General features: G+C 51.0%; 2 protein-coding genes across 2 annotated transcripts; both read right to left on the bottom strand.

The window, feature by feature from the left end:
- Positions 1–10,477: 10,477 nt before the first annotated feature.
- On the bottom strand, positions 10,478–12,064 carry LOC126046633 (gallinacin-13-like). Its single transcript, XM_049819306.1, has 2 exons — positions 11,912–12,064; positions 10,478–10,755 (listed from the first exon to the last, which is right to left on the bottom strand). Exons 1-2 carry the CDS (start codon positions 11,967–11,969, stop codon positions 10,634–10,636), a joined length of 180 nt encoding a protein of 59 aa, XP_049675263.1. The 5' UTR covers positions 11,970–12,064; the 3' UTR covers positions 10,478–10,633.
- A 5,811-nt stretch (positions 12,065–17,875) lies between these two features.
- LOC126046545 (gallinacin-12-like) lies at positions 17,876–18,767 on the bottom strand. Its single transcript, XM_049819088.1, has 2 exons — positions 18,635–18,767; positions 17,876–18,024 (listed from the first exon to the last, which is right to left on the bottom strand). Exons 1-2 carry the CDS (start codon positions 18,765–18,767, stop codon positions 17,876–17,878), a joined length of 282 nt encoding a protein of 93 aa, XP_049675045.1.
- Positions 18,768–18,980: the final 213 nt, after the last annotated feature.

The raw sequence follows: 18,980 nt of genomic DNA, 5'->3' as shown, positions 1-18,980 counted from the left end.
ACCTGATCCAGGAGCCATCACTGATGGTCCTGGGGCTGGAAACCAAAATCCCAACCTGAGAGTGACAACCACGAGCACACAGGGAACTGGCTGACTTGGCCAGGGCGTGGCTGGTGTCCACCAAAGGCTGAACCAGTTCCTCTAACACCTAGGATGTGGGACATGGGCCAAAAGGAAGGGAGGTGAGGTATCTGAGGGCTGAATCACTCCATTTGTGCCACAGGGTTGTCCTCCATTCCTCTCTTCATGTTTCCCCTGGGGTCCCCGTCTCTTTGGTGCAGGGTGGGATATCATGTTGTGATAAGAGCTAGGTAATGGTAGCCAAACTACCCTGGCATTTCCAGGCATGGCTCGGGCAGCCTTGAGAAGAGCGGACAAAGGAAGAGCTTGGCCACAAGCCTTCCCTAGAGACAGTCCACCTCATCCCACCACCACCATCAGTGATATGCCGAAGCCGAGCCTGTGCTCGTGGTACTACTGGCAGGTGTCTAGCTGGCATCAGCGGGGCAGGGTTGGACCACAAACGCTTGGTGGTAAAGCCCAGCCAGGTCACGTGGAGAAAGCAATGAGGGAGCCCTGGGGGCTGTGTGATCTGTCCCTCAGCATCCTACTGCTGCTCTGGATGTCTCCAGGCATGTTCTAGGGATGGATACCATGCATCCTTGCCAGATGGGTCTGCAGGTGGACATGTGATCACATCATGGGCATGACATGGAGGGAAGGCTGTGAGAAGGTGGTGTCTGGAATGGGCCATGGCAAGGGAGAACCATGATCCTAAACTGCATCTAGTTAGTGAAAGAAAGGTGGGCTCAGTGAGTTGTTTGCGCATGGGCTGCACGAAGGAGCAGACCCTCTTTTCCTTTCCAACATAACAAGAAGAAAGCGAGTGACATACAATGCCTTGTCATGCCCATAATGCCCATGTCATTGTGGTCTCTTGGCCAAGGAGGCCGGACCAGCTTCTCCAGGCCTGATCAGAAAGCCTTTGGAGGGAAGGGTAGACTCCCTCATGGCTTGTTAGGTGGTAAGATGCCAACAATAAGAAAGTCTGGGTAACTCCACACATGGAAGTGGCAATGCCCAAAGCTGGGCCGGCTCCAGGACTGCTGTCTGGGAATTGCTGGGCACAGGACTGGTTTTGTCTGCTTTGCTGAGCCACCCAAAGGGCAGCTTCACTGGAAGGGAGAAGGAAACGAGTGAGAGCAGAAGCCAGCCCCCAAGGCATGGTCTGCTCCGTGCAGCATCTTTGCTTCCTCCATACACAGCCAAATTCCATCAGCAACACCGTTATGAATGGCGTTGGGTTTGGGAGAGCACTTGGTGACCCATCAGCCTCCAGCTCTGCTGTGTGACCTTGATCACATCACCTCGTCCCCGCTCCCCTGCCTGCAAGGCTGGAGATAAAGAGGGAGAAGAACAGGGGTCCACACCACGTAGAGGTGGCCTGGTTGTCCTCCTCGAGGTGATGGGGAGGACGATTTTCTGAATGGAAATTTGTCTCTGGGTCCCTGCCTGGCTCGGTTATCTCTGCTGCTATTTCGGTCGGCAAGAAAGAGCCGAGCCCGTGCCAGACGCGGCGGTGGCAGGGGCCGGAGAGAAGCGGGGCGGTGGGATAGGGTGGGGAGCTGGGGCAGCTCCTCTGCTGTCAGAAAACCGCAAACCCCTGCCAAGGCCTTAGCCGGTGCCGGAGATAGCGGGGGTCCCCTGGAGACGGGGCTGGCCCCGGGGTGGGCGCGCGGTGGCTGAGCTAAGTGGGATCGGTGACAGGCTGCACATGAGTGCCGATAAGAGCCGGGGAGCGGTAGCCAAACTCCCACGGTCTCTCCAGGCACGGCTGGGTACCCTGGGGACTGGCAGAGGGGGAGGCAGCCCGGGGGGCTCACCCCGGAGAGATCCCTGCGGATGGCTTTGGGCTGCCTTGCTTGTGGGGGCTGCGTGACCCCCCCCACTGATCCATCTTCTCTGGGGATGCCGGGTGGGGGGGGAAATGGGTTTACCCCCTCTGCCACCCCCGAGAAGGAAAGTTTCATGGTAAGAAGTGAAAATTGCTTTGTTAGACTTTTTTTTTTTTTTTGGACAGTATATGGAGGAATTTTCCTGCTGAATGCTTTTGCTTTTCAATTTGCACAAGGGAAAAAAAGTATCAGGGTCACAGGTTGTTTCTGTGGGAGGTTTAATACTGCCAAAAATCACTTTCTTCAGTATGGATGTCTCTAACACTCAATGGTCCAAGATAGCCTTTAGGATATTATAAAGATATTTTAGGATATTATAAAGATCATATTCTAAGATATTTCTTAAAAATCTAATAAATGGTGTTTGACACCCTGGGACACCGCCTTCAGATTTCCCCAAAAGCACCTGGTCTAAGTTGCCCTGGCTAGAACAGGGGGTGGATCAGAGACCTCCTGAGGTCCCACCCAGCCCCAGTTATTTCATGTCTCCATGAGCTGTTCTCCAGCATTCACCTTTGGGAGAGAGAGTCATCTTTGCCCCCATCTTACAGATGGGTAAACTGAGGCAGGAAAGCTTTCAAAGCTGTTCAGAGGCAGGAGCAGAGACCAGCTCTCCACGTGCCTGGTCACATGCTGTAGGAAAAGCTCTACCCTGAAGCTGAACAAGTGCCAAACCTTAAATAAGGTTGTTTCCCACAGCAAGCCTTTAGTGACCTCCTGTTTGCTGAGATGCTGGCTCAGGCAGGCTCAGCCCAGAAAAAAAATACTGATTTTTTGATTCAGCATTTCTGTCTCTGCCTGGGAGGACCATCCGACACAAGGGAAATTTCTGGACCGGTGCATGCACTCATCCAGACAGGCAACACCTCCTTGAAAGCAGACTTTGTTGGTAGCTGTTGTGCTGCATGTGTTTGACAGTAGAGCTAAATGAGTCAAAAAGACCTGGTTTACTTGGTTTCCTCAACGAGGACAAACCATCGAGGGAAGCCTCCTCTCTGTTCCCCCCATGGCTTGTGCAAATGGTTTCACTAACGAAGCAATACATGGTTGAATGTTAATTTGGGAGCTGTCTGCCTCCAGAACCACATCGTCGGCATCAGCCAGCGATGCCCTGTGTGATTTTGGCAAAGCAGTGACACAGGCACTCCTGACTCTCTGTATCACCTCTGCTTATGGAGGGAAGAGGGAACCCTGGTTTTGCTCGTGCTTGTTCTGCACGACGCAGGATTGGGTCTGCAGCCTCATAACCTCTTGCTAAGTGGTTGCCTGACCCAGGACAGGCCCACAAAGACGTGTTCCCAAAAGGCTTTGCAGTGCATGGATGCCTTGGCTTTACCATCTGTTACATCGGGCTTTCCTGGGTAATGGAGGACCTTCCTTCCCCACATCCCTCAAAACAAGCCCATCTGCGTGCTCACTGCCCTGTTTCTGTGGGGAAAAAGAGAGGAAAGGAGAAAGAAAAGGTCTGCTGTCTCTCCTCCATCACCTTTAATGCCCTCCAGATGTCCACTGATACCTCCTGAGCTCAAAGGACAGTTCCAGGCACAGGGAGTAGAGCTGCCAGCTCCGGTGATGTGACCCTTTGGGACAGCTCTCATAGATATGTGAGCACGGCAGGTTGAAAAATACCACCTCTTCAAGGAAACGGGATTGCTCTTTTGCTATATACGAGACCTGGCTTCTTTCTGTTCCTGATGGCGTGTGGTGGTTTGTCCTCCGACACGTGGCCAATATATTCCTGTCCTGTTCCTAATTCCTTGTCCGTACAAGTTGGTCCATGCTTCGCCTGTGTCATCTCACCCATGACCCCAGCAGTGGGGCCCTTACCTCCAGTACCATTAGCTCACCTTCCCTCCATGGTGCAGATACCGCCCCTCCAGAGCAGGTTGTCCCCACTTTGGTGACCCTGGGTGCCTAAGAGAAGCTCTTCAGCCCTTCAGTTGCCTGGATGGTGAAAGGACAATCCGGGAAAATTCTTCTGTTCTTGAGAGCAGCGCAACATGGACGTGGATGCATTGTGCTTATGTACAGATACAGGAGAATTTTAAAAATTAAAAAAAAAAAAAAGGCACCTTCCCCCCCTCCCACCCTACTGGAGGATATTTGTAGGCCTTATAACTCCACCTTCCTTCACCAACCTCATTTATTGGTCTAAGAATGACCACTGCCCTCACGAGAGCGTTACTGCTGCTCTCGTCCATGAGACACCCACTTGTTTCTGTCCCACGTTCGAGTCACAGAAGGTCTCCACACGTATTTTGAGATTCAGATTTATCTCAGGATGGTCCAGCTGGTGGCTTGGGGGCTGTCAATAGCTGGTGGGATGATTCTGCCTGTCTCTGAAGGCATTTTGAAGGCTTTCACCACGTGACTTTAGAGAGTGACAGGGCTGTTGTGGGGGTGGATAACCAGATTAGCTTGAGCCAAAATTGCTTCTGCCTACACTCAGCAGGACCTTGTTTCATCCCCCGCTGTGTCAGCTCACAAAATCCAAGGGACCCTTTTCCAGCCCGTGCTTAACGCACCACAGTTAGTCACCCCCCAAGGACTCTCCTAATGAACCGTGCTTGAAGACCATCATCTCCCAGCAGATAGCAGCTCCCCAAGGAAAAGTCAGCCTGGGAGCGATGGTGCCGATGGTGAAACCTCCCATCGATCACGGAATCACAGCCACCGCCTCCCCACACCAGCTACTGGAAGTAATATCACCACTGAGCAGACAAACCATGCCTATTTTTCCCCTGCCAGGAGCTTCCATGCATTTTCTCTCCCACGTGCTCAGTGTCAGGAGATGTCTGGTGCTCAGATAGGGCTGCACCTTGACTGTGGACCATACATTAAAAGATTGTACTGTCATCCAGCCCAATCCTTGGAAACACCAGCCTGGAGAGTCCGTAATGGGCTTAACAGGCAAGTCCATAACTGTCCTCTTTGGGGAGATAAACATATTCACATACCAGCAAGGGGGACCTCAGCTTCACCTCTGCCTTCAGAGATGGCTCCTTTGGGCAATTACCTCCCCATGGTCCCAAGATAGCATTGCCAAACTTCTCACCTTGCAGTAAAGCCAGGGCAGCGCTGTCTTGGGCTTTATTTGCAAGCAGCAGCTTGGCAGGAGAGGTTATTTAATCTATTTTGTTTTCATGCCAGGAACCATGTTTTATTTGAGGTGGCTGCTTCAAGGGGCTGCTATGGGCCAAGCAGAAACCCCGTGCTTGGCAAGAAAGAGGCTAATGGCAAACTTGGGGTACGCTTGAACTTGCCTACCCTGGAATAAATCCAGTGGTTTCCAGAGCAAACGTAGAGACCCCCTGAAATCACACCTGTATCCTCAGCTCCTTGTCCTGCAGATCTGACAGACATTGCAAGTGCTGCCAACTCCAGACCTCTATCAGAAGACTCACCAAGTCTTGTAGTTTCCCAAAGCTGTAGGTTTGGTTTTATCCCCGCAGCTCCTGCAGCTGCACAAACCTGGTGCCCCAGGACCACGGCATCAGGTCCTCCAGGCTGGGGATGGACTGCCAGGCTTGAAGAGCCATGCCTTACTTCTGCTGCCTCCGTCTTCTCCGGACAAAGACCTAGAAAGCCAGGTTTCAGGTTCTGCTCTGCAAAATAGGGTTGTGGGCCAAGACCTTGCCTTCACAGGGCTTGATGAAAATGACCACTGCAAAAACCCAGCGAGATGCAATGCACAGTTGACAACTGCAGCCACAGTGATGGGGTCCCCATGGCTCTGTCCATGTCTGATATAGCTGAGCTTTTTACTGTATTAATATAATTCCTGCTGGCTGGAGCTTCTCCCAGTCCTGGGAAGGATCAGTCTGACACCAAGGAGGGGTCGTACCCCTTGGGGTCTTGCTAGCCCAGCCAACATCCTTGCAGAAGGTCTCTCCATTTTTACATACACCCATATGAATTAAGAGATATGTTTTCAGGAAGAGTGTTTTCGGATCTTACCCAAGGAATTTAAGACTGTCTCTACTGGGCCAGAAGGCTGTAGGTCTGACACAACTGCTTTGCCAACACATTCCTCCAAAAAACCATGTTTTTCCTGTCCTTCTTTCATAGATTTGGGGGAGCATGGGTGGGTGAAGGATGGGGTGTGTGAAGGCTGGGGTAGGCGGGTGTTCATGCCCATACACCTCTCCTCCTTTCCCCATCCTCCCCATCACCCTCCCCAGCCCCTTCCCCTCTTCTCAGCAAAGATAAGCTCACCGATGGAAAAAATGTTGTCACACATATCTCACTTCCAGTGTGTGGGAGTTGCTGATAGCGGCGCAAAGATCTGGACAATAAAGCCTCCTGACAGCTTTCGTGTCTGTCCCAGGCACGGGAACCTGGTCCTGGAGGAAGGGCTGAACGCTCGCACGGCTTGGGGAACGGTCCGGCAAGTGTTGGCCTTAGGGAGGAGGACGGAGAGGGGAAAGGGATCCTTTACCCTCCCTTATCTGGGATGCAAAGCCTTTCCCCTGCACTTTCCCCAAATTCAGCATTGCCTCGCATCCCTGGGCTGTCTCCAAACCAAGAGCCAGAAGCTTTTGGCTGCAGGTGGTTTTGCCGTCGTGCTGGGGAGCAGCCCGGCAGCTGCTCACCACGGTGTTTGTTTTGGAGCATCCCCACCAGCCAGCGCTCCCTCCCTGGGGAGAAGGGGGCTGCTGTTCTTCTGCATGGGGCTGCTGAAAGAGCCCAGAGCACCTAGCCAGAAGGGTGAAATCATTTATTTACACCTAGAAAAAAATGTACTTTATTACACAGCCTCTGAGATGTTAGGGCTGAACAACTGCCAGGCTTTCGCTCTGACGTGAACGGTCGAGGTCAGCACGGGGCAGTCGCCGTGGTTGTGCCTTTTCTTAGTCCCCTTGTAGGGGTGTACATACAGGACATTGATTTATTCATGTAAAAAAATTGCCAAGAGTTTGCTGGCGGAGGTTCATTTGACCAACAGAAGTGTCTCCGTGGTGGCAGGTCACCCTGGGTCCCTTCACCATCGGCAGAGATAAGAAAACCCTTGTAAGACATTATTTTTTGCTGCACAGAGCCTGTTCCTCTAGTTCTCAAGGGAGCTGTGGAGGCCAAGGAGATGGAGACCTTTGATTCACAGATGTTCAAATCACTTACCCAATATGACTGGGCTTGGCTCTGCCTGAGATGAGAGGGGCTCATCTGAAACGGGGCTTAGGTGTGAAAGAGTCCCTGAAGGTGACCCTGATTTTATAGCACTCCTAGTTTTTCAGTATCTGTTTTCTCACTGTAATTACAAACAAGTGTGAGAGATTTTTAAAGAAAAGCTTGTTTTTTCCAAGAAAAAAAAAATCATTTTTATGGATTTTCCATCTAGAAAGAGAACGACTCAGTTTTTACATTTCTGCCCCACACCTCGGCGGCTGTCGTTCCTGTCTCAAAAGTCCCATTTTCCTCTAGAAAACTGGTCTCCAAAGTAGGGTGTGAGCAAGACAATCCATTGAGGTGGGGGAAGAAAATATTCTTTATACCATTAATAAATAATATGAAATAAAATAAAAATATTAAAAATCCACTGTTGTAGGGAACTGTTTCTCTCCTTGGGCTGCAGCTCATGTGTCCTACAAGGCTTTTCTCTCCCAAGGTCTGCGTTGTAGGAGATAGGAAGCACAGTTTGTTTCTAGGTTTAGCCAAAAATATTTTGTTCTTTTCTGATCAAACCACTTTTCTAGGGGAGAGAAGAAAAGAATGGGTGGCACTAGGGGTCATTGCTGTTTTACGGAGAATGAAGGTTTTCCATTTGAAATTGGAGAAAAATTGCCAAAAAACATTTAGAGGAGGACCAATGCTCCATCTCAGAACCATTTCCACAGTAAATTTGTAGTCAGCCCTGCTTGAGATCACTCCTGACCCCAAGCTTTGGGTAAGGGGCAGATGGATTCACCTCCCTGCCTCTGCCCTCACCTCCTCCTTTGACAGCAAGGGCAGGGGGGGGAAGTATTTTAATCCTTTGCAGACAGTCATGCAGGATTTTCCAGGTTGCCAGCCTGGGATGGGAGAGGTTAAACTCTCCCAGGCCTTAGCAGGAGCGGAGCTGGGCAACAGCATCGCCCTTGACTTGGCTGGGCTTCATCACACAGGCTCTTTCTTCTCCGCGGCGGCTGATAGCCGGCTCCATCCTGCTGGGAGCAATTTCCCTCCGCAGCTCCTGCCAGTGAGCACACACACACACACACATATATCCAAGTGCACACCCAGGCGTGCACGCTTCTCACAAGGCTCACATTCAGGGGCTCTCCACCTCCTTTCCCTTGCAATCCCGGCAGCCCATCCCCAAGATGTCATCCTGCCCCTGATAAGGCGCAGAGGCGGCTGCGAAAGGAAGGCTCCCAGTTGCTCCCGGCGCCAGGCTGGGTAGAGGCAGACGTGTCTAACCTTTGCCTCCTCCGGCAGCGCCTGCTCCTCTGCAAGGCCAAAAAACAGATGACATCACCCCCTCGTCGTCGTCCACCCCCCCCTCCAGCATCCCTATCAGCCCCACGGAGAGGCGTGCGCATGGAGGATTCGAGGAGGAAGAGGGAAGGCGGGGGGGTGGAGGTTGGGGAAAAGGAGGGAAGACGAAGGCTGGAGCTGGAAGTTGGTTACTTTGGCAAAAAGACAAAGTTCTGCAAAACTTCACCGGCCAGACTTCAAAAAGGTGGAAAAACTGGAGGCTCGTTTCTGGCAGGTCTTGTTATCAAGGGGAGCCTTATCTGCTCGATGGGACTGATGGCTCATGCGAGCCGGAGTGGCTGCTAACCTCTGGCTGAGCTTTCCGAGGCCCCTGAGGAGCCAGACTGCCACTCAACGGAGAGGAGAAGCATCCAGGAGATGGGACTGCGAGGAGGCGTTGTCGCCGTGTTTGCAGCCTGCAGAGCGAAAGGAGCAAGGACAGAGGTATCCCCAGTCCCTCACTGGTTTAATTCATGGTAGCAGGAGGAGTGGGGGAACCTCTCCCTGCTCTAAGTCCAGGCAGAGATGGGACAGATCTCCACTGGGTGTCAACCGGCACAGTTGAGTCACTGGTTTTACTGGTTTCCCTCTGTTTCCTCCAGGACAAGACTGGTCCCTCTGGGGTAGATAGCAGAGTGGGTTTAGGTTAAAGCCAGGTACGCAGCGGGGTGTTTTGCAGTTCAAGAAAGCTTTTGGGTGGGAATTTTGGCCACCTCATTGCTTGCATGTCCCAGATACCATGCTGGGTGGTTTTCAGAGATGAACCTTCCAGCTTTTCTCTTGAGAAGACTTTCATATCCCTTCACGCCCTTTCTCATCACAATACCAAGACATTTTTCTATTCTTGCTCACCCTGCACCACCTCCTTTCACAGGTGAGGATGTGCTCCCGGGGTCCTGCTCCAGAGCACTTCATGGTGGGCAATTCCTTTTTCCTTTCCTTTCCTTTCCTTTCCTTTCCTTTCCTTTCCTTTCCTTTCCTTTCCTTTCCTTTCCTTTCCTTTCCTTTCCTTTCCTTTCCTTTCCTTTCCTTTCCTTTCCTTTCCTTTCCTTTCCTTTCCTTTCCTTTCCCTTTCCTTTCCCTTTCCCTTTCCCTTTCCTGACATGTGTCCCAAACCTCCCTTTTGAGGGGAGTGCCTGGCTTAGCGGGGTTTGGAGGGATGCTCCCCAGCCAGGGCAGTGGTATTCTGGCTCTGATATCTCCTTCTCTTCCTTCACATGCACGTTTATTATTTCCTCTCTGGCAAGAATTTGCTCCCTTTTTTCCCCACTAAGCAAACAGCATTTTTTCAGCTATTTTACACCCACCCCAAAAGCAAGTGCTTGGTACATGTCAGCATTCAGGACCCGTCCAAAGTCAGGTTGGCTGCTTCAGTCCTCTTCTTCTGCCCCCAGACCCACAACCACACTCAGCCTGGGGTATTCCTCACCAGCAAAGAGCAGTGAGGCCAGAAAAGCTCCTTTTGCTTCTATCATCAGCCTCATGAGCAGCTTCTCTTTTTATTTAAACCTTGCACTATGCAAGTAAGATTTCACATGAGAATGGCTCCATGGAAGAGCAGGACAGATGCAGAACCCACCACACTCGCTGTGACCACCGGGTGAATTGTTTTGCCCATGGGAGTGGGAATTCTCCGTCTCACCCACCTTTACCTCATCTCAGAGAGTGGATAACCTGTGCCATCCACCCAGGTTCACCTTGTTGTTGTTATAGGGGACAAGGAGGCACTTCTGGCAGGCAAATCATACTTCTGTCTTGGATCCATCTCCTTGAAGAGGATGGATCCTGCTGTGGTCTGTTCTGTAGACAGAACAAGAGATGGAGGTTGATAAAGGCTGTGACAGAGAGAGAGGTATGGGCTAGGAAAGAGGCTTCATAACTGCTTGGACAAGCCCAGCAGATCCTTCTCTTGCTGCCACCCTGGTGTCCCCTTGGTCCTGTGCCACATCTGCCAGCATTGCACAGACATTTTGGATACCCCAGCGCATCTCAAGCAGCATCAAACCCCAAGCGTTAGGCGGGATGGTCCATCTCAGAGGGAAACAACGGCTGCACTCCGGACCCAGAAGGACATGTAAAAGCAACAGGTTTATTGGTGACAGACAAACTGAGGTGCGGGTGTAGGTGCGGAGGTGTCCGAGAGCAGATCCTACGTACAGCCGTGGTTGCAGGGTCGCCGGGCTGGTCCCCTTGGAGTGCTGGGGTCCATCCCGGCGCGGCCGCTTTCATCGGCAGCAGCGCAGGCGGCCGTTGCTGCAGCTCCCTTCCCAACGCTCCATGTGGAAGCAAAGCCTCCGGCAGTGGCCGTGGTTGCTTCTGCACTGCTGGCTGTCTGAAAGGCCTCTTGCTGCAGGGGGAAAGGGGACGGGAGACCTGCTTAGGGGACCTGCAAACCCGACTCGGAGCTCGGCTGGTGTCGGTGGCTGAGCAATGAGATGCTTGCTGCCGGCAATGGGGAAATTCAGCTGGGCTTCATGGTGAAGGTTAGATGTGGTTGGGAGCAGCACCTCCCTCCAGCAAGCATTGGGAGTCCCTTAACAAGTAGGCTTGGTGAGATGGCCAGTTTTGTGTTGACTAAGTTAAGTTAGATGAGTTAGGTGAAGTGGATCCCTCGGGCAACATCAAAAGCCAGAGAAGTGTCTTTCTGGAACAGGTGATTTATCTATTGGTTTGTTTGGGGGGTTTGTGATTGTTGGTTTCTTGGTGTTTCAGGGTTTTGTTTGTTTGTTTGTTTGTTTTAAATCTTCCTGTTTTGACAAAAAGGGTATGTGCTGCTTCTCTTACACACGCCAGGAACACCAAGTTTGGGGTTTCTGGAGGGATACACTGGTGGGTATCCACCATCAGTGGAGTGGGTAAACCCTTCTCTCTCCCCTCTTTATCCCTAGGACTTAAGTTAGATAAAGGAGAGCATAAACAGGCTAAGCAACCTCTTCTTGGTTATCAGGTTTGTTTTCTGTGAAAGTTATATCCAAATAGTCCTAGTAACATCATAGTGACCTTACAGCTGAATGAAACCTGATTTCCTAACATATATACAAACAACCAGTGAAAAAGCCGAGCCAAGGAAGGTTTTTCTATTAAAACAGAATCCCAGAAGAAAACCAGACAAACAAAAAAATAAACTAGCAGTTTTCCCCCCCACTTTTCTCCCCTGAAAGATGCTTTTGATTTCATGGCGTTTTCCTTGTTTCGTGGAGGATGAGGCTCGTATCCTGGTCAGGAGCAGAGCTCAGGCTCCTGGCTTAGACTCAGCATTTCTGGGTGGGTTTTGAGGGGATGGAGAGGAGGGGACGTACAATCTATGAACCTGGGACACCTGCATCCAGGAACTTCATGGAGACCATTTCAGAAGGAATTTGTTCCTTGGAAGCAAGAGTCGGGCCAGCCTCAACTTGGTTTGACTTGAGAGCCCTGTCTTGTCCTTTTCTACCTCGGAGTAGGAGCCTGTCTTTTCTCTCTCCACAGTCCTGCAGAAACCCCTGGGAGTATTTTGTCCTTACCGGGAAAGTCCTGGAGGAGAAGAATGATGACTGCAAAGAGCAGCTGGAGAATCCGCATAGCTGAATGCGGGTGGAAGTTCCACCACGAGGAGGAGTGAAGGGCTGTAAAAAGATGGAGAAGAGGGAATTCCTGGATTTATAATGCCCAGGGGGTTGTGTAACGCTCCTGGAGTGGAGGGAACTTTGTCAATCTCAGATGTATTTCAACATGACAGCAAACAGTTGCACTGGGATGTTCCCACCCTTGGACACACCATGTTAGAGGGGGGAGGGGGGAAGAAAAAAAAAAAGAAAAAAAAAAGGCAGGAATTTGTCAACAAATTGCACTGAGCACTGGGGAGTCTGCTACTGCTTGCTGCTGGAGACAGGACATTGGGGCTGACCCAGTCTGGCTCTTGTGTTTGTAGTCTCGAGCATGTGATATTAAAATTCCGTCCAAGTGTTTGCAGTATCAAAGTTCTTTTTTTTATTTCCAGCTCCCAGTCTCTGTGTTTAACACTGACACAGTCAAGCATGAAAAAATCCAGTCTCCTCCTCAGCACTCCCCAACACATGAAGTTGGCTTGAAAATCATGGGATCCTTAAAAACCAAAGATCTGTTTCTATTTCCCAACTTCTAGGCTGCAAAGAGACTGTTTGTCAAGGTTTTGTTCACAGTTGTCAAGAAAAATGGTAGTATAGCATCTTATTCATTTATGTATTTTTTAAATGGGAAAGCTGGGATACGTCTCCGTAATTATCAGGAGCAGGAGTATTAGGAAAATTTGTGTATTACACCTCTCCCAGGAAAGCTGGCAGGCTCTCTGGTTTGTACTAGTTCTCCAGGTCAGTTCCAGGAAATCAGTAGAGGTGGGACCTGAGTTTCAACTTTGGAAAACAACACAAAGCAAATAACAAGCAGAAATCTCCTCCAACCAGCAACAAATACAGGAAGAGGAAATAAAAACTTTATAAAGGTTTCTTTTTACAGCAATGACACAGCAGAGGGCATCACCAAGTCATCCATTTTCCCTTAGTAAGTTACCTTGATGGCTTTTTATTTGCAGGCTGGCTGCCAGGTACTGCTGGAAAATGTAAAATTGATGGCCTTCAGGCTGCTTGAACAGAACAAGGATCACCTTCATCAAACAGTGCAGATAAGGGGGCCCTTCACCAGCTGGACTTTGGATCACAGGACACGGAGCATTTAAACAGGGTGTCGTGCAAACTGTCCACACACAGCCTGCGGAAAGAAAACGGGTCTGTAACCCCATCTGCGGGAGGGTTGGTTGCAAAGATGCGTGTAGACCCTCTCTACAAGTGTTGGTGCTTTGCATATCTGGTGGTACTCCTTGGTGCAGTGGGTGGAAGACCATAACCCACCGTGTACCTCTGAGGATCGGCATCTTCAACGTGAGCGGTGGTGCAATGGGGCTGGGGCAGAGTTTATGTAGCAGAAATGAGATTGCAGTTCTTGAGCTACAGCCCAAGCAGGGAGGAACGTGTGTGTGCTCATGTGAGCGTCCTGCTCTGAGTATGTGACCTGACGTGCCTGAACATGTGTGTGCAGGCGGCTTGACGTGCTCTAGAGAGGAGGTTTAGCGCAGAGCCAGAGTACCACGTGGCCATGGTGTTCCCAACGATGGATGGCAAAACGCCACGTTTTATCTCTTTTATCTCTAGCTCAGCTGCTCTCCCTTGATGGGAGCAGCACCATCTCAGAGGATGAGCTGTGTCTGGAGCTGTCTGAAGGCTGCAGGCTCCACAGGGGTAGACACAAAGGTGGCCAGGATGTATCCTCCACACCACCGCAAGCCCCTGCTCTCCAGCTGTGGTGCATGGGTCGAGTTGCAGAACGTGCCTTGGGAAAGAAAGCCAAAACCAGACAGTGCCAACATAAACCAGATTTCCCCCAGAAGTCAGGGGAAGGAAGTCTCTGTCCCTTGGGCGATTGCTCGAACAGCAGCTGGGCTTGCTCCCTCCAACGTGGTCCCTGTGCCGTGTTGGCCTCAAGCTCTGGTGAGCCTACTGGGGCTGGTCCAGCAGCCTCCCGCCCTTCTTTGCTCCCCAACCTGCCACCAGATGGTTTTTTTCAGAGCCCACCATGCACAAAGGCTGATCTGTGCTCAGCGACACATGGCACAGAAATTAGCTCTTGGGTGCCTTAGAGGTTTTGAGGCTGGGGAGGAGTCAAGTCAATCTGCATCCGCCCCATGGCCTCACACGGGAGGGATGTCTCCACTGACTTCATCTGCCTTCGGGTCAGGACCCGAGCAGCCTGATTTTTAAATGCAGCCTGGGATAAATTTATGCCAGCAGGAGCAGATCCTTTGGCAATTGAACCCTTGCCAGCTTGCAATGCCACCTCTACCTCCTCATCCCACTGGTGGCTTTTTACTGAATCCCGAGCCAAGCAAGCACTGATACAGCCCTGCAGTTCAGGCGGTGAAGAATTGACCGTAGGCTTAGCTCTGGGCTCAGCTCTGGTCCAGAAACATCCCATGGCCATGGGCAGGCTTTTGTTAGACTGCAGTACAAGTGTCTTCACCCAGCCCGTGGGACCATCCACCTCCTGCCTATAACAGTGGCCATACAGGGAGGTCTGAGTAAGCACAGCATGTCTGTGGTATTTATCTCAACTTTTCTCCTGCCCTCAGGCTATTTTCTGGTCTGAGGAGTGAAGTCTTACATGGTAATATCCTTCGACAGGCAGTTTCATAGGTCTGCAACCGGTTGCATAAAAGAACAATTTTGTTTGTTTGTTTTAAATGTGTCTCCCACCAGTTTCCCAGTAGTTCTAGTGCATGACGAGACTGTGAACAGTCTAACTCCATTCACTTTCAGCACATTTCAGCAGATTTTTCCTGATCCTCTAGGCTTTTGCCGTATCCCCCCCTAAACCACCTGATGCCAGTCCTGCTTTGCACGAGATCCTTCTGGACTCAGCCTCTGCCCAGCAGGCTCTGCCTCCCACCCAGTCCCTAGGTCCCCCATGAACCCAGGGGAAATTATTGTGGATAATCCCCAAACCCTATGCGTGCTCAGGCCCACGGGCATCTGGTGGGCCATACGTATCCCTTAAAACACGTAGGTCTTCAGGCTCATAAGATGTAGATGTAAGGGCCAAGTCTATGAGAGCTCAGCTTCCCCGAACAGGAGCCCATCCGACTGCTGTTCTGCTTCTGATTACACAGCTACATTTACAATGGCATTTTTAGGGCATGAGCAGAGGATTTCGTCTCCGTCTGGTGCTCTCTGCCAAGTAAACACTGGCCTGTTGCCTGGGAACAGCAAACCAATTCCAGTGAAGGGGATGTTCACGCTGTGCTTTGACGAATTAACGTCTCCAGTTATTCATGATGCTTGTGCTGGTTGACAGACTGGGCATGAGGGTAGGGCTCTACCCTGGCTGTCTGTACAGCTGCAAAGACCCCAGATATACATCCCCAAATGCCTGAATGGTTCTGGGTCTCCTTTAGGAGCTGGTATAGATCTGCGAGGGTATTACTGAAGAATCCCTGTTTTTGTCGCCACCTGAGCTCTGACAGGTACAGGTAGCTGAAGTTAAAGGCTCAGCCAAGCCTTTCCCACAAAAATCGTCTTCCTCATTTGGCTTTCTTCCACAAGGCAAAAACCTAATGTCTTTTCAGAGTGGAAAACTATTCTGATTTAAATTCTCACTAGCCTGCATCTCTTAAGGGATGGTAGAATTCATCTTCTCATTTCTTCTGCTGTTCTGGCTTCCCCCTGACCTGACTGTCCCCTCTGTTCCTACATGCAGCCCTGCAGGTAACAGGATGGATTCAGACGAACTCCCCTGACCTCACTTGTGTTTACACTCTGGGAAATGGTGCTGGTTGGGCAGGACTAGCAGTCATGGGTGGAAGTCCTCTGGATGTAGCAAAGGGTCACACGGGGATGACTTTTACTGAGTGCCTCAAACAATGAGTATTTTTTGGCTTTTGGATATAAAGGTTGGCAAATGGTGTTTGAGGGCCTGCAGGAGCGTGGTCTCATGGTGAATGAAAACACGCAGGTGAACAGCTCTGTCCTGAGTGGATGAACATGGTCACTCCACCAGAGGAGTTTAGTGCTTCCTCCTCTCTGGGGCTACGGGATACACCAACCTGGGGGTAATTAATTTGAGCAGCATTCCCACCTTCCCTGACTGAAATCCGGTCAACAGGTCCAAAATGCAGAGGTGGCAGAAGGCTCAGCAACGGGCAGGGAGATTCACAAGGTGACCTGCATGAGCCCATATGTTTCACTTTCTTGGGAAACTGGGCTATAAGTGTGGTGGCTAAGCGTCTCCCAGATAAGAGGCGCGAATCACAAACCTTGTGGACGAATGTGAGAAATAAACTGTTTGATTTGGAAAGGTGCCTTGATTTAAAAGCCTGCCTGGGTTGTGCTCGTACATCAGCGTGCGTCGGAGAGACGGGCTGGATCCAGGGAGGAATTTGGCTCTGGGCTCAGCCCCGTCTCTGTTTTTAGCGTCGGTTCCCAAGCCGACAGCAGGCTCTGGGTAATCTGGCTCTCCTCATGGTTCATCCAACTGCAGGGAATCTCCAGGGGAGCACTGGCATCTCCCTGCGTGCCTTGGTGTCCTGGACTGTGTTATGATGACCCGAGGAGAATAGCTGGGCTGCTTGCGGGAGAATGGAGTTGCTCGGATGAATTAATTGTTGGACCTCTGGCGATGGGTCCTGACCCTGGTGAGGTCAATGGGAATTTTCCCGTTTCATTCATCACAGCAAGAATTTCATCTCCTAGGGAGGACTTTTCCCTGGCTCTGCCCAACGCCTCAGCTAATTGGCATAGCTCTCTCATTACATCATTGTTTTCTTGCTTTCACAGACACGATTGACTCAGAGATAAATATTTTACCTGGAAAGGGAGACCAAGAGCTAACTGACAAAGGCAGGGGAGTGTCAAAATTTCATGTTGAAAAAACACAGAAGGGCTGAGAGTGGACCTGGACAGCTAGTGGATTCAGGCTGATGCAGCTCACAGGCAGAAAGCTGTTAGGTGCAAACACGCTAATTGCTTTGGGATTACGCTGGATGGTTACAGAGCACCAGAAATGCAGCGCATGGATGAGGAGATCAGCCTGTCAAGGGTGATGGTACACAACTTTCAGACCCATTCCCCAGCATGTTTGAAACAAGCACGCCTGGGCTATTCCTTGGTCTTGCTGCATCGGGGAAGAGAGATGAACCTGGGACAACCCTGCTGGGCTTTCCATGGGGGAAGCATGGCTGATGGACAGCACATTCCTGCTGTGAACCCCATGGGCAAAGGGGTCTGTATGCATGTGGGGAATCCTTGCTCCTTTTCTGTGCCTTATTTGTCCGGCCAGTCCTTCCCAGTGCCTGTAAGAACCTGGCATAGCCGGGAAAGGAAGAATAGATATGGGGGGGGGGGGCTTGCCTGAGAAACATAGACCACACTCGCCTTTATCTCAAACCGGCAAAAGTGATGGGAAAAAGGCTGCCCCATTGTAACTGTTTTCTCTGGGAAGGGAAATAAAGAGGCAGAGCCACCCTGCTCTGCTGGGAACGTGGGGGCTGCTGTGTTCACTCCTGGTTAGTGGGAGACCGTGCATCCCACCACCGGCAGCTTTGCTGAGTGTCAGCAGGAGTCACAGAAGGGCACTTGTTGTTCCGTTAAACTTCAGGTTTATTGCTTTCAGGTAAGGAGAAAGGCGATTTCTCACCTGTGCGTGACAGGTAACAACCAGATGCCAAAAGGGGCGATACACAGTCTGGGTGGCTCCAATTTCTTCTTGTCACAGTGTTACCTAGAAAGTCACAGCAAAAGCAAAAAGCAATGTGTTCAGAAGTTCAGGAGTGAATCCACAGCCATGTTCTCCCAGGGGAGCAACAGTCATAGAAAGGCACAACATCTCCTTCCCAACAGCAGCTCGTTCCTTGTTAGCGGAGCCTGCAGCTCTCCACGTGCTGCAGTTTGCTCCTTTGGAAATCTTCAGCTCTTCGCAGTAGTGGGTGATAAACTTTTACAACAGAGAATGATGGGTTCAAAGCAGTACCTAGCCAGATATTCGCCAGAAACGCAGTTTCCAACTCGGCACAAGCCTCCTTCGTGGTTACACCTGTCTGGTCCATGAGCATCTCCTGTACAAAGAAGCAGCAAGTTGGTGCATAAAAAGCATCGGGATTCCTCTGGCACCGTGTGCCCGGTCAGCCAAGCCAGCACTGCAGCCGTGTATGGATCCTGGGCATGCACAGCTGCAAAGAGCACACCCGGGATCCCTGTCCCAAAGGACAGCTTCCGACATCTGTGTTAAAAAACCCGAGCTGCAGAGCCAACCTCGCTCAAGGAACATTTTATCACGCGGTTGTTTTTTCAGGACGTTGCCAAAGGCCATGCATGGGAGGTCAGAGCGGTTGTCCTCGCCCTACCAAGGAGGTAACTGCAGCCTGAGAAAAGGCAGAAACATTTTCCCAGAGCACAGGACATCTCCTCTGGGGCTTCTCCAACCAGTCTGCTCCTAGAAAGGCAGTGAGGTGCCTCATTTTCACAGCTTCTTCCCTGCTCATTTTTGCATTACCCTAAGGGATTAAATCAAGCATTTTGCCAAACTGACCCACTATCTCATCCAGAAACCTCAGGGCACCTTTCCCCCTCAGTACCCAAAGTATTTTGATTTGATTACACAGTGAGGAAATATTATTCCTGCTCCCAGACAGCTCTGCTTACCACCCTTGGCCTTCCTGGTCTTACCGTGACTGGTCAGGGAGACGAAGATTAAAATGAACCAAAGGATCCCCATTGCTTTAGTTCTGCTGGAAAATAGCAGGGCCGAGCGTGAGATTTTGCAGAAGCCTCTGTGTGCTGCTGGCATGCTGGATGGCATCCGGGAAGAGGGAGGGAGTAGGCAGGAGTTAATTATATTCCAGTGTCGGGAGTAACTTTTGCTGCTGAGAAACCCTCCGTGTCGTTCTGACCCAGTGCTGCGGCTCCGACAGCGTTGACTTGCTTCGCGTTCGCTGGTTATCGACTTCCCCAATTCCTCTCCCTGGCAGTTGGCATTTTTGGACTGGTAGATTGCCAGCTGCAGGCAGCTGGG

This window comes from Accipiter gentilis, chromosome 16 (assembly GCF_929443795.1).
Source record: "Accipiter gentilis chromosome 16, bAccGen1.1, whole genome shotgun sequence".
Lineage (NCBI taxonomy): Eukaryota > Metazoa > Chordata > Aves > Accipitriformes > Accipitridae > Astur > Astur gentilis.
Note: the sequence above shows the minus strand (reverse complement) of the source record. Positions and strands in the feature narration are given on the sequence as shown.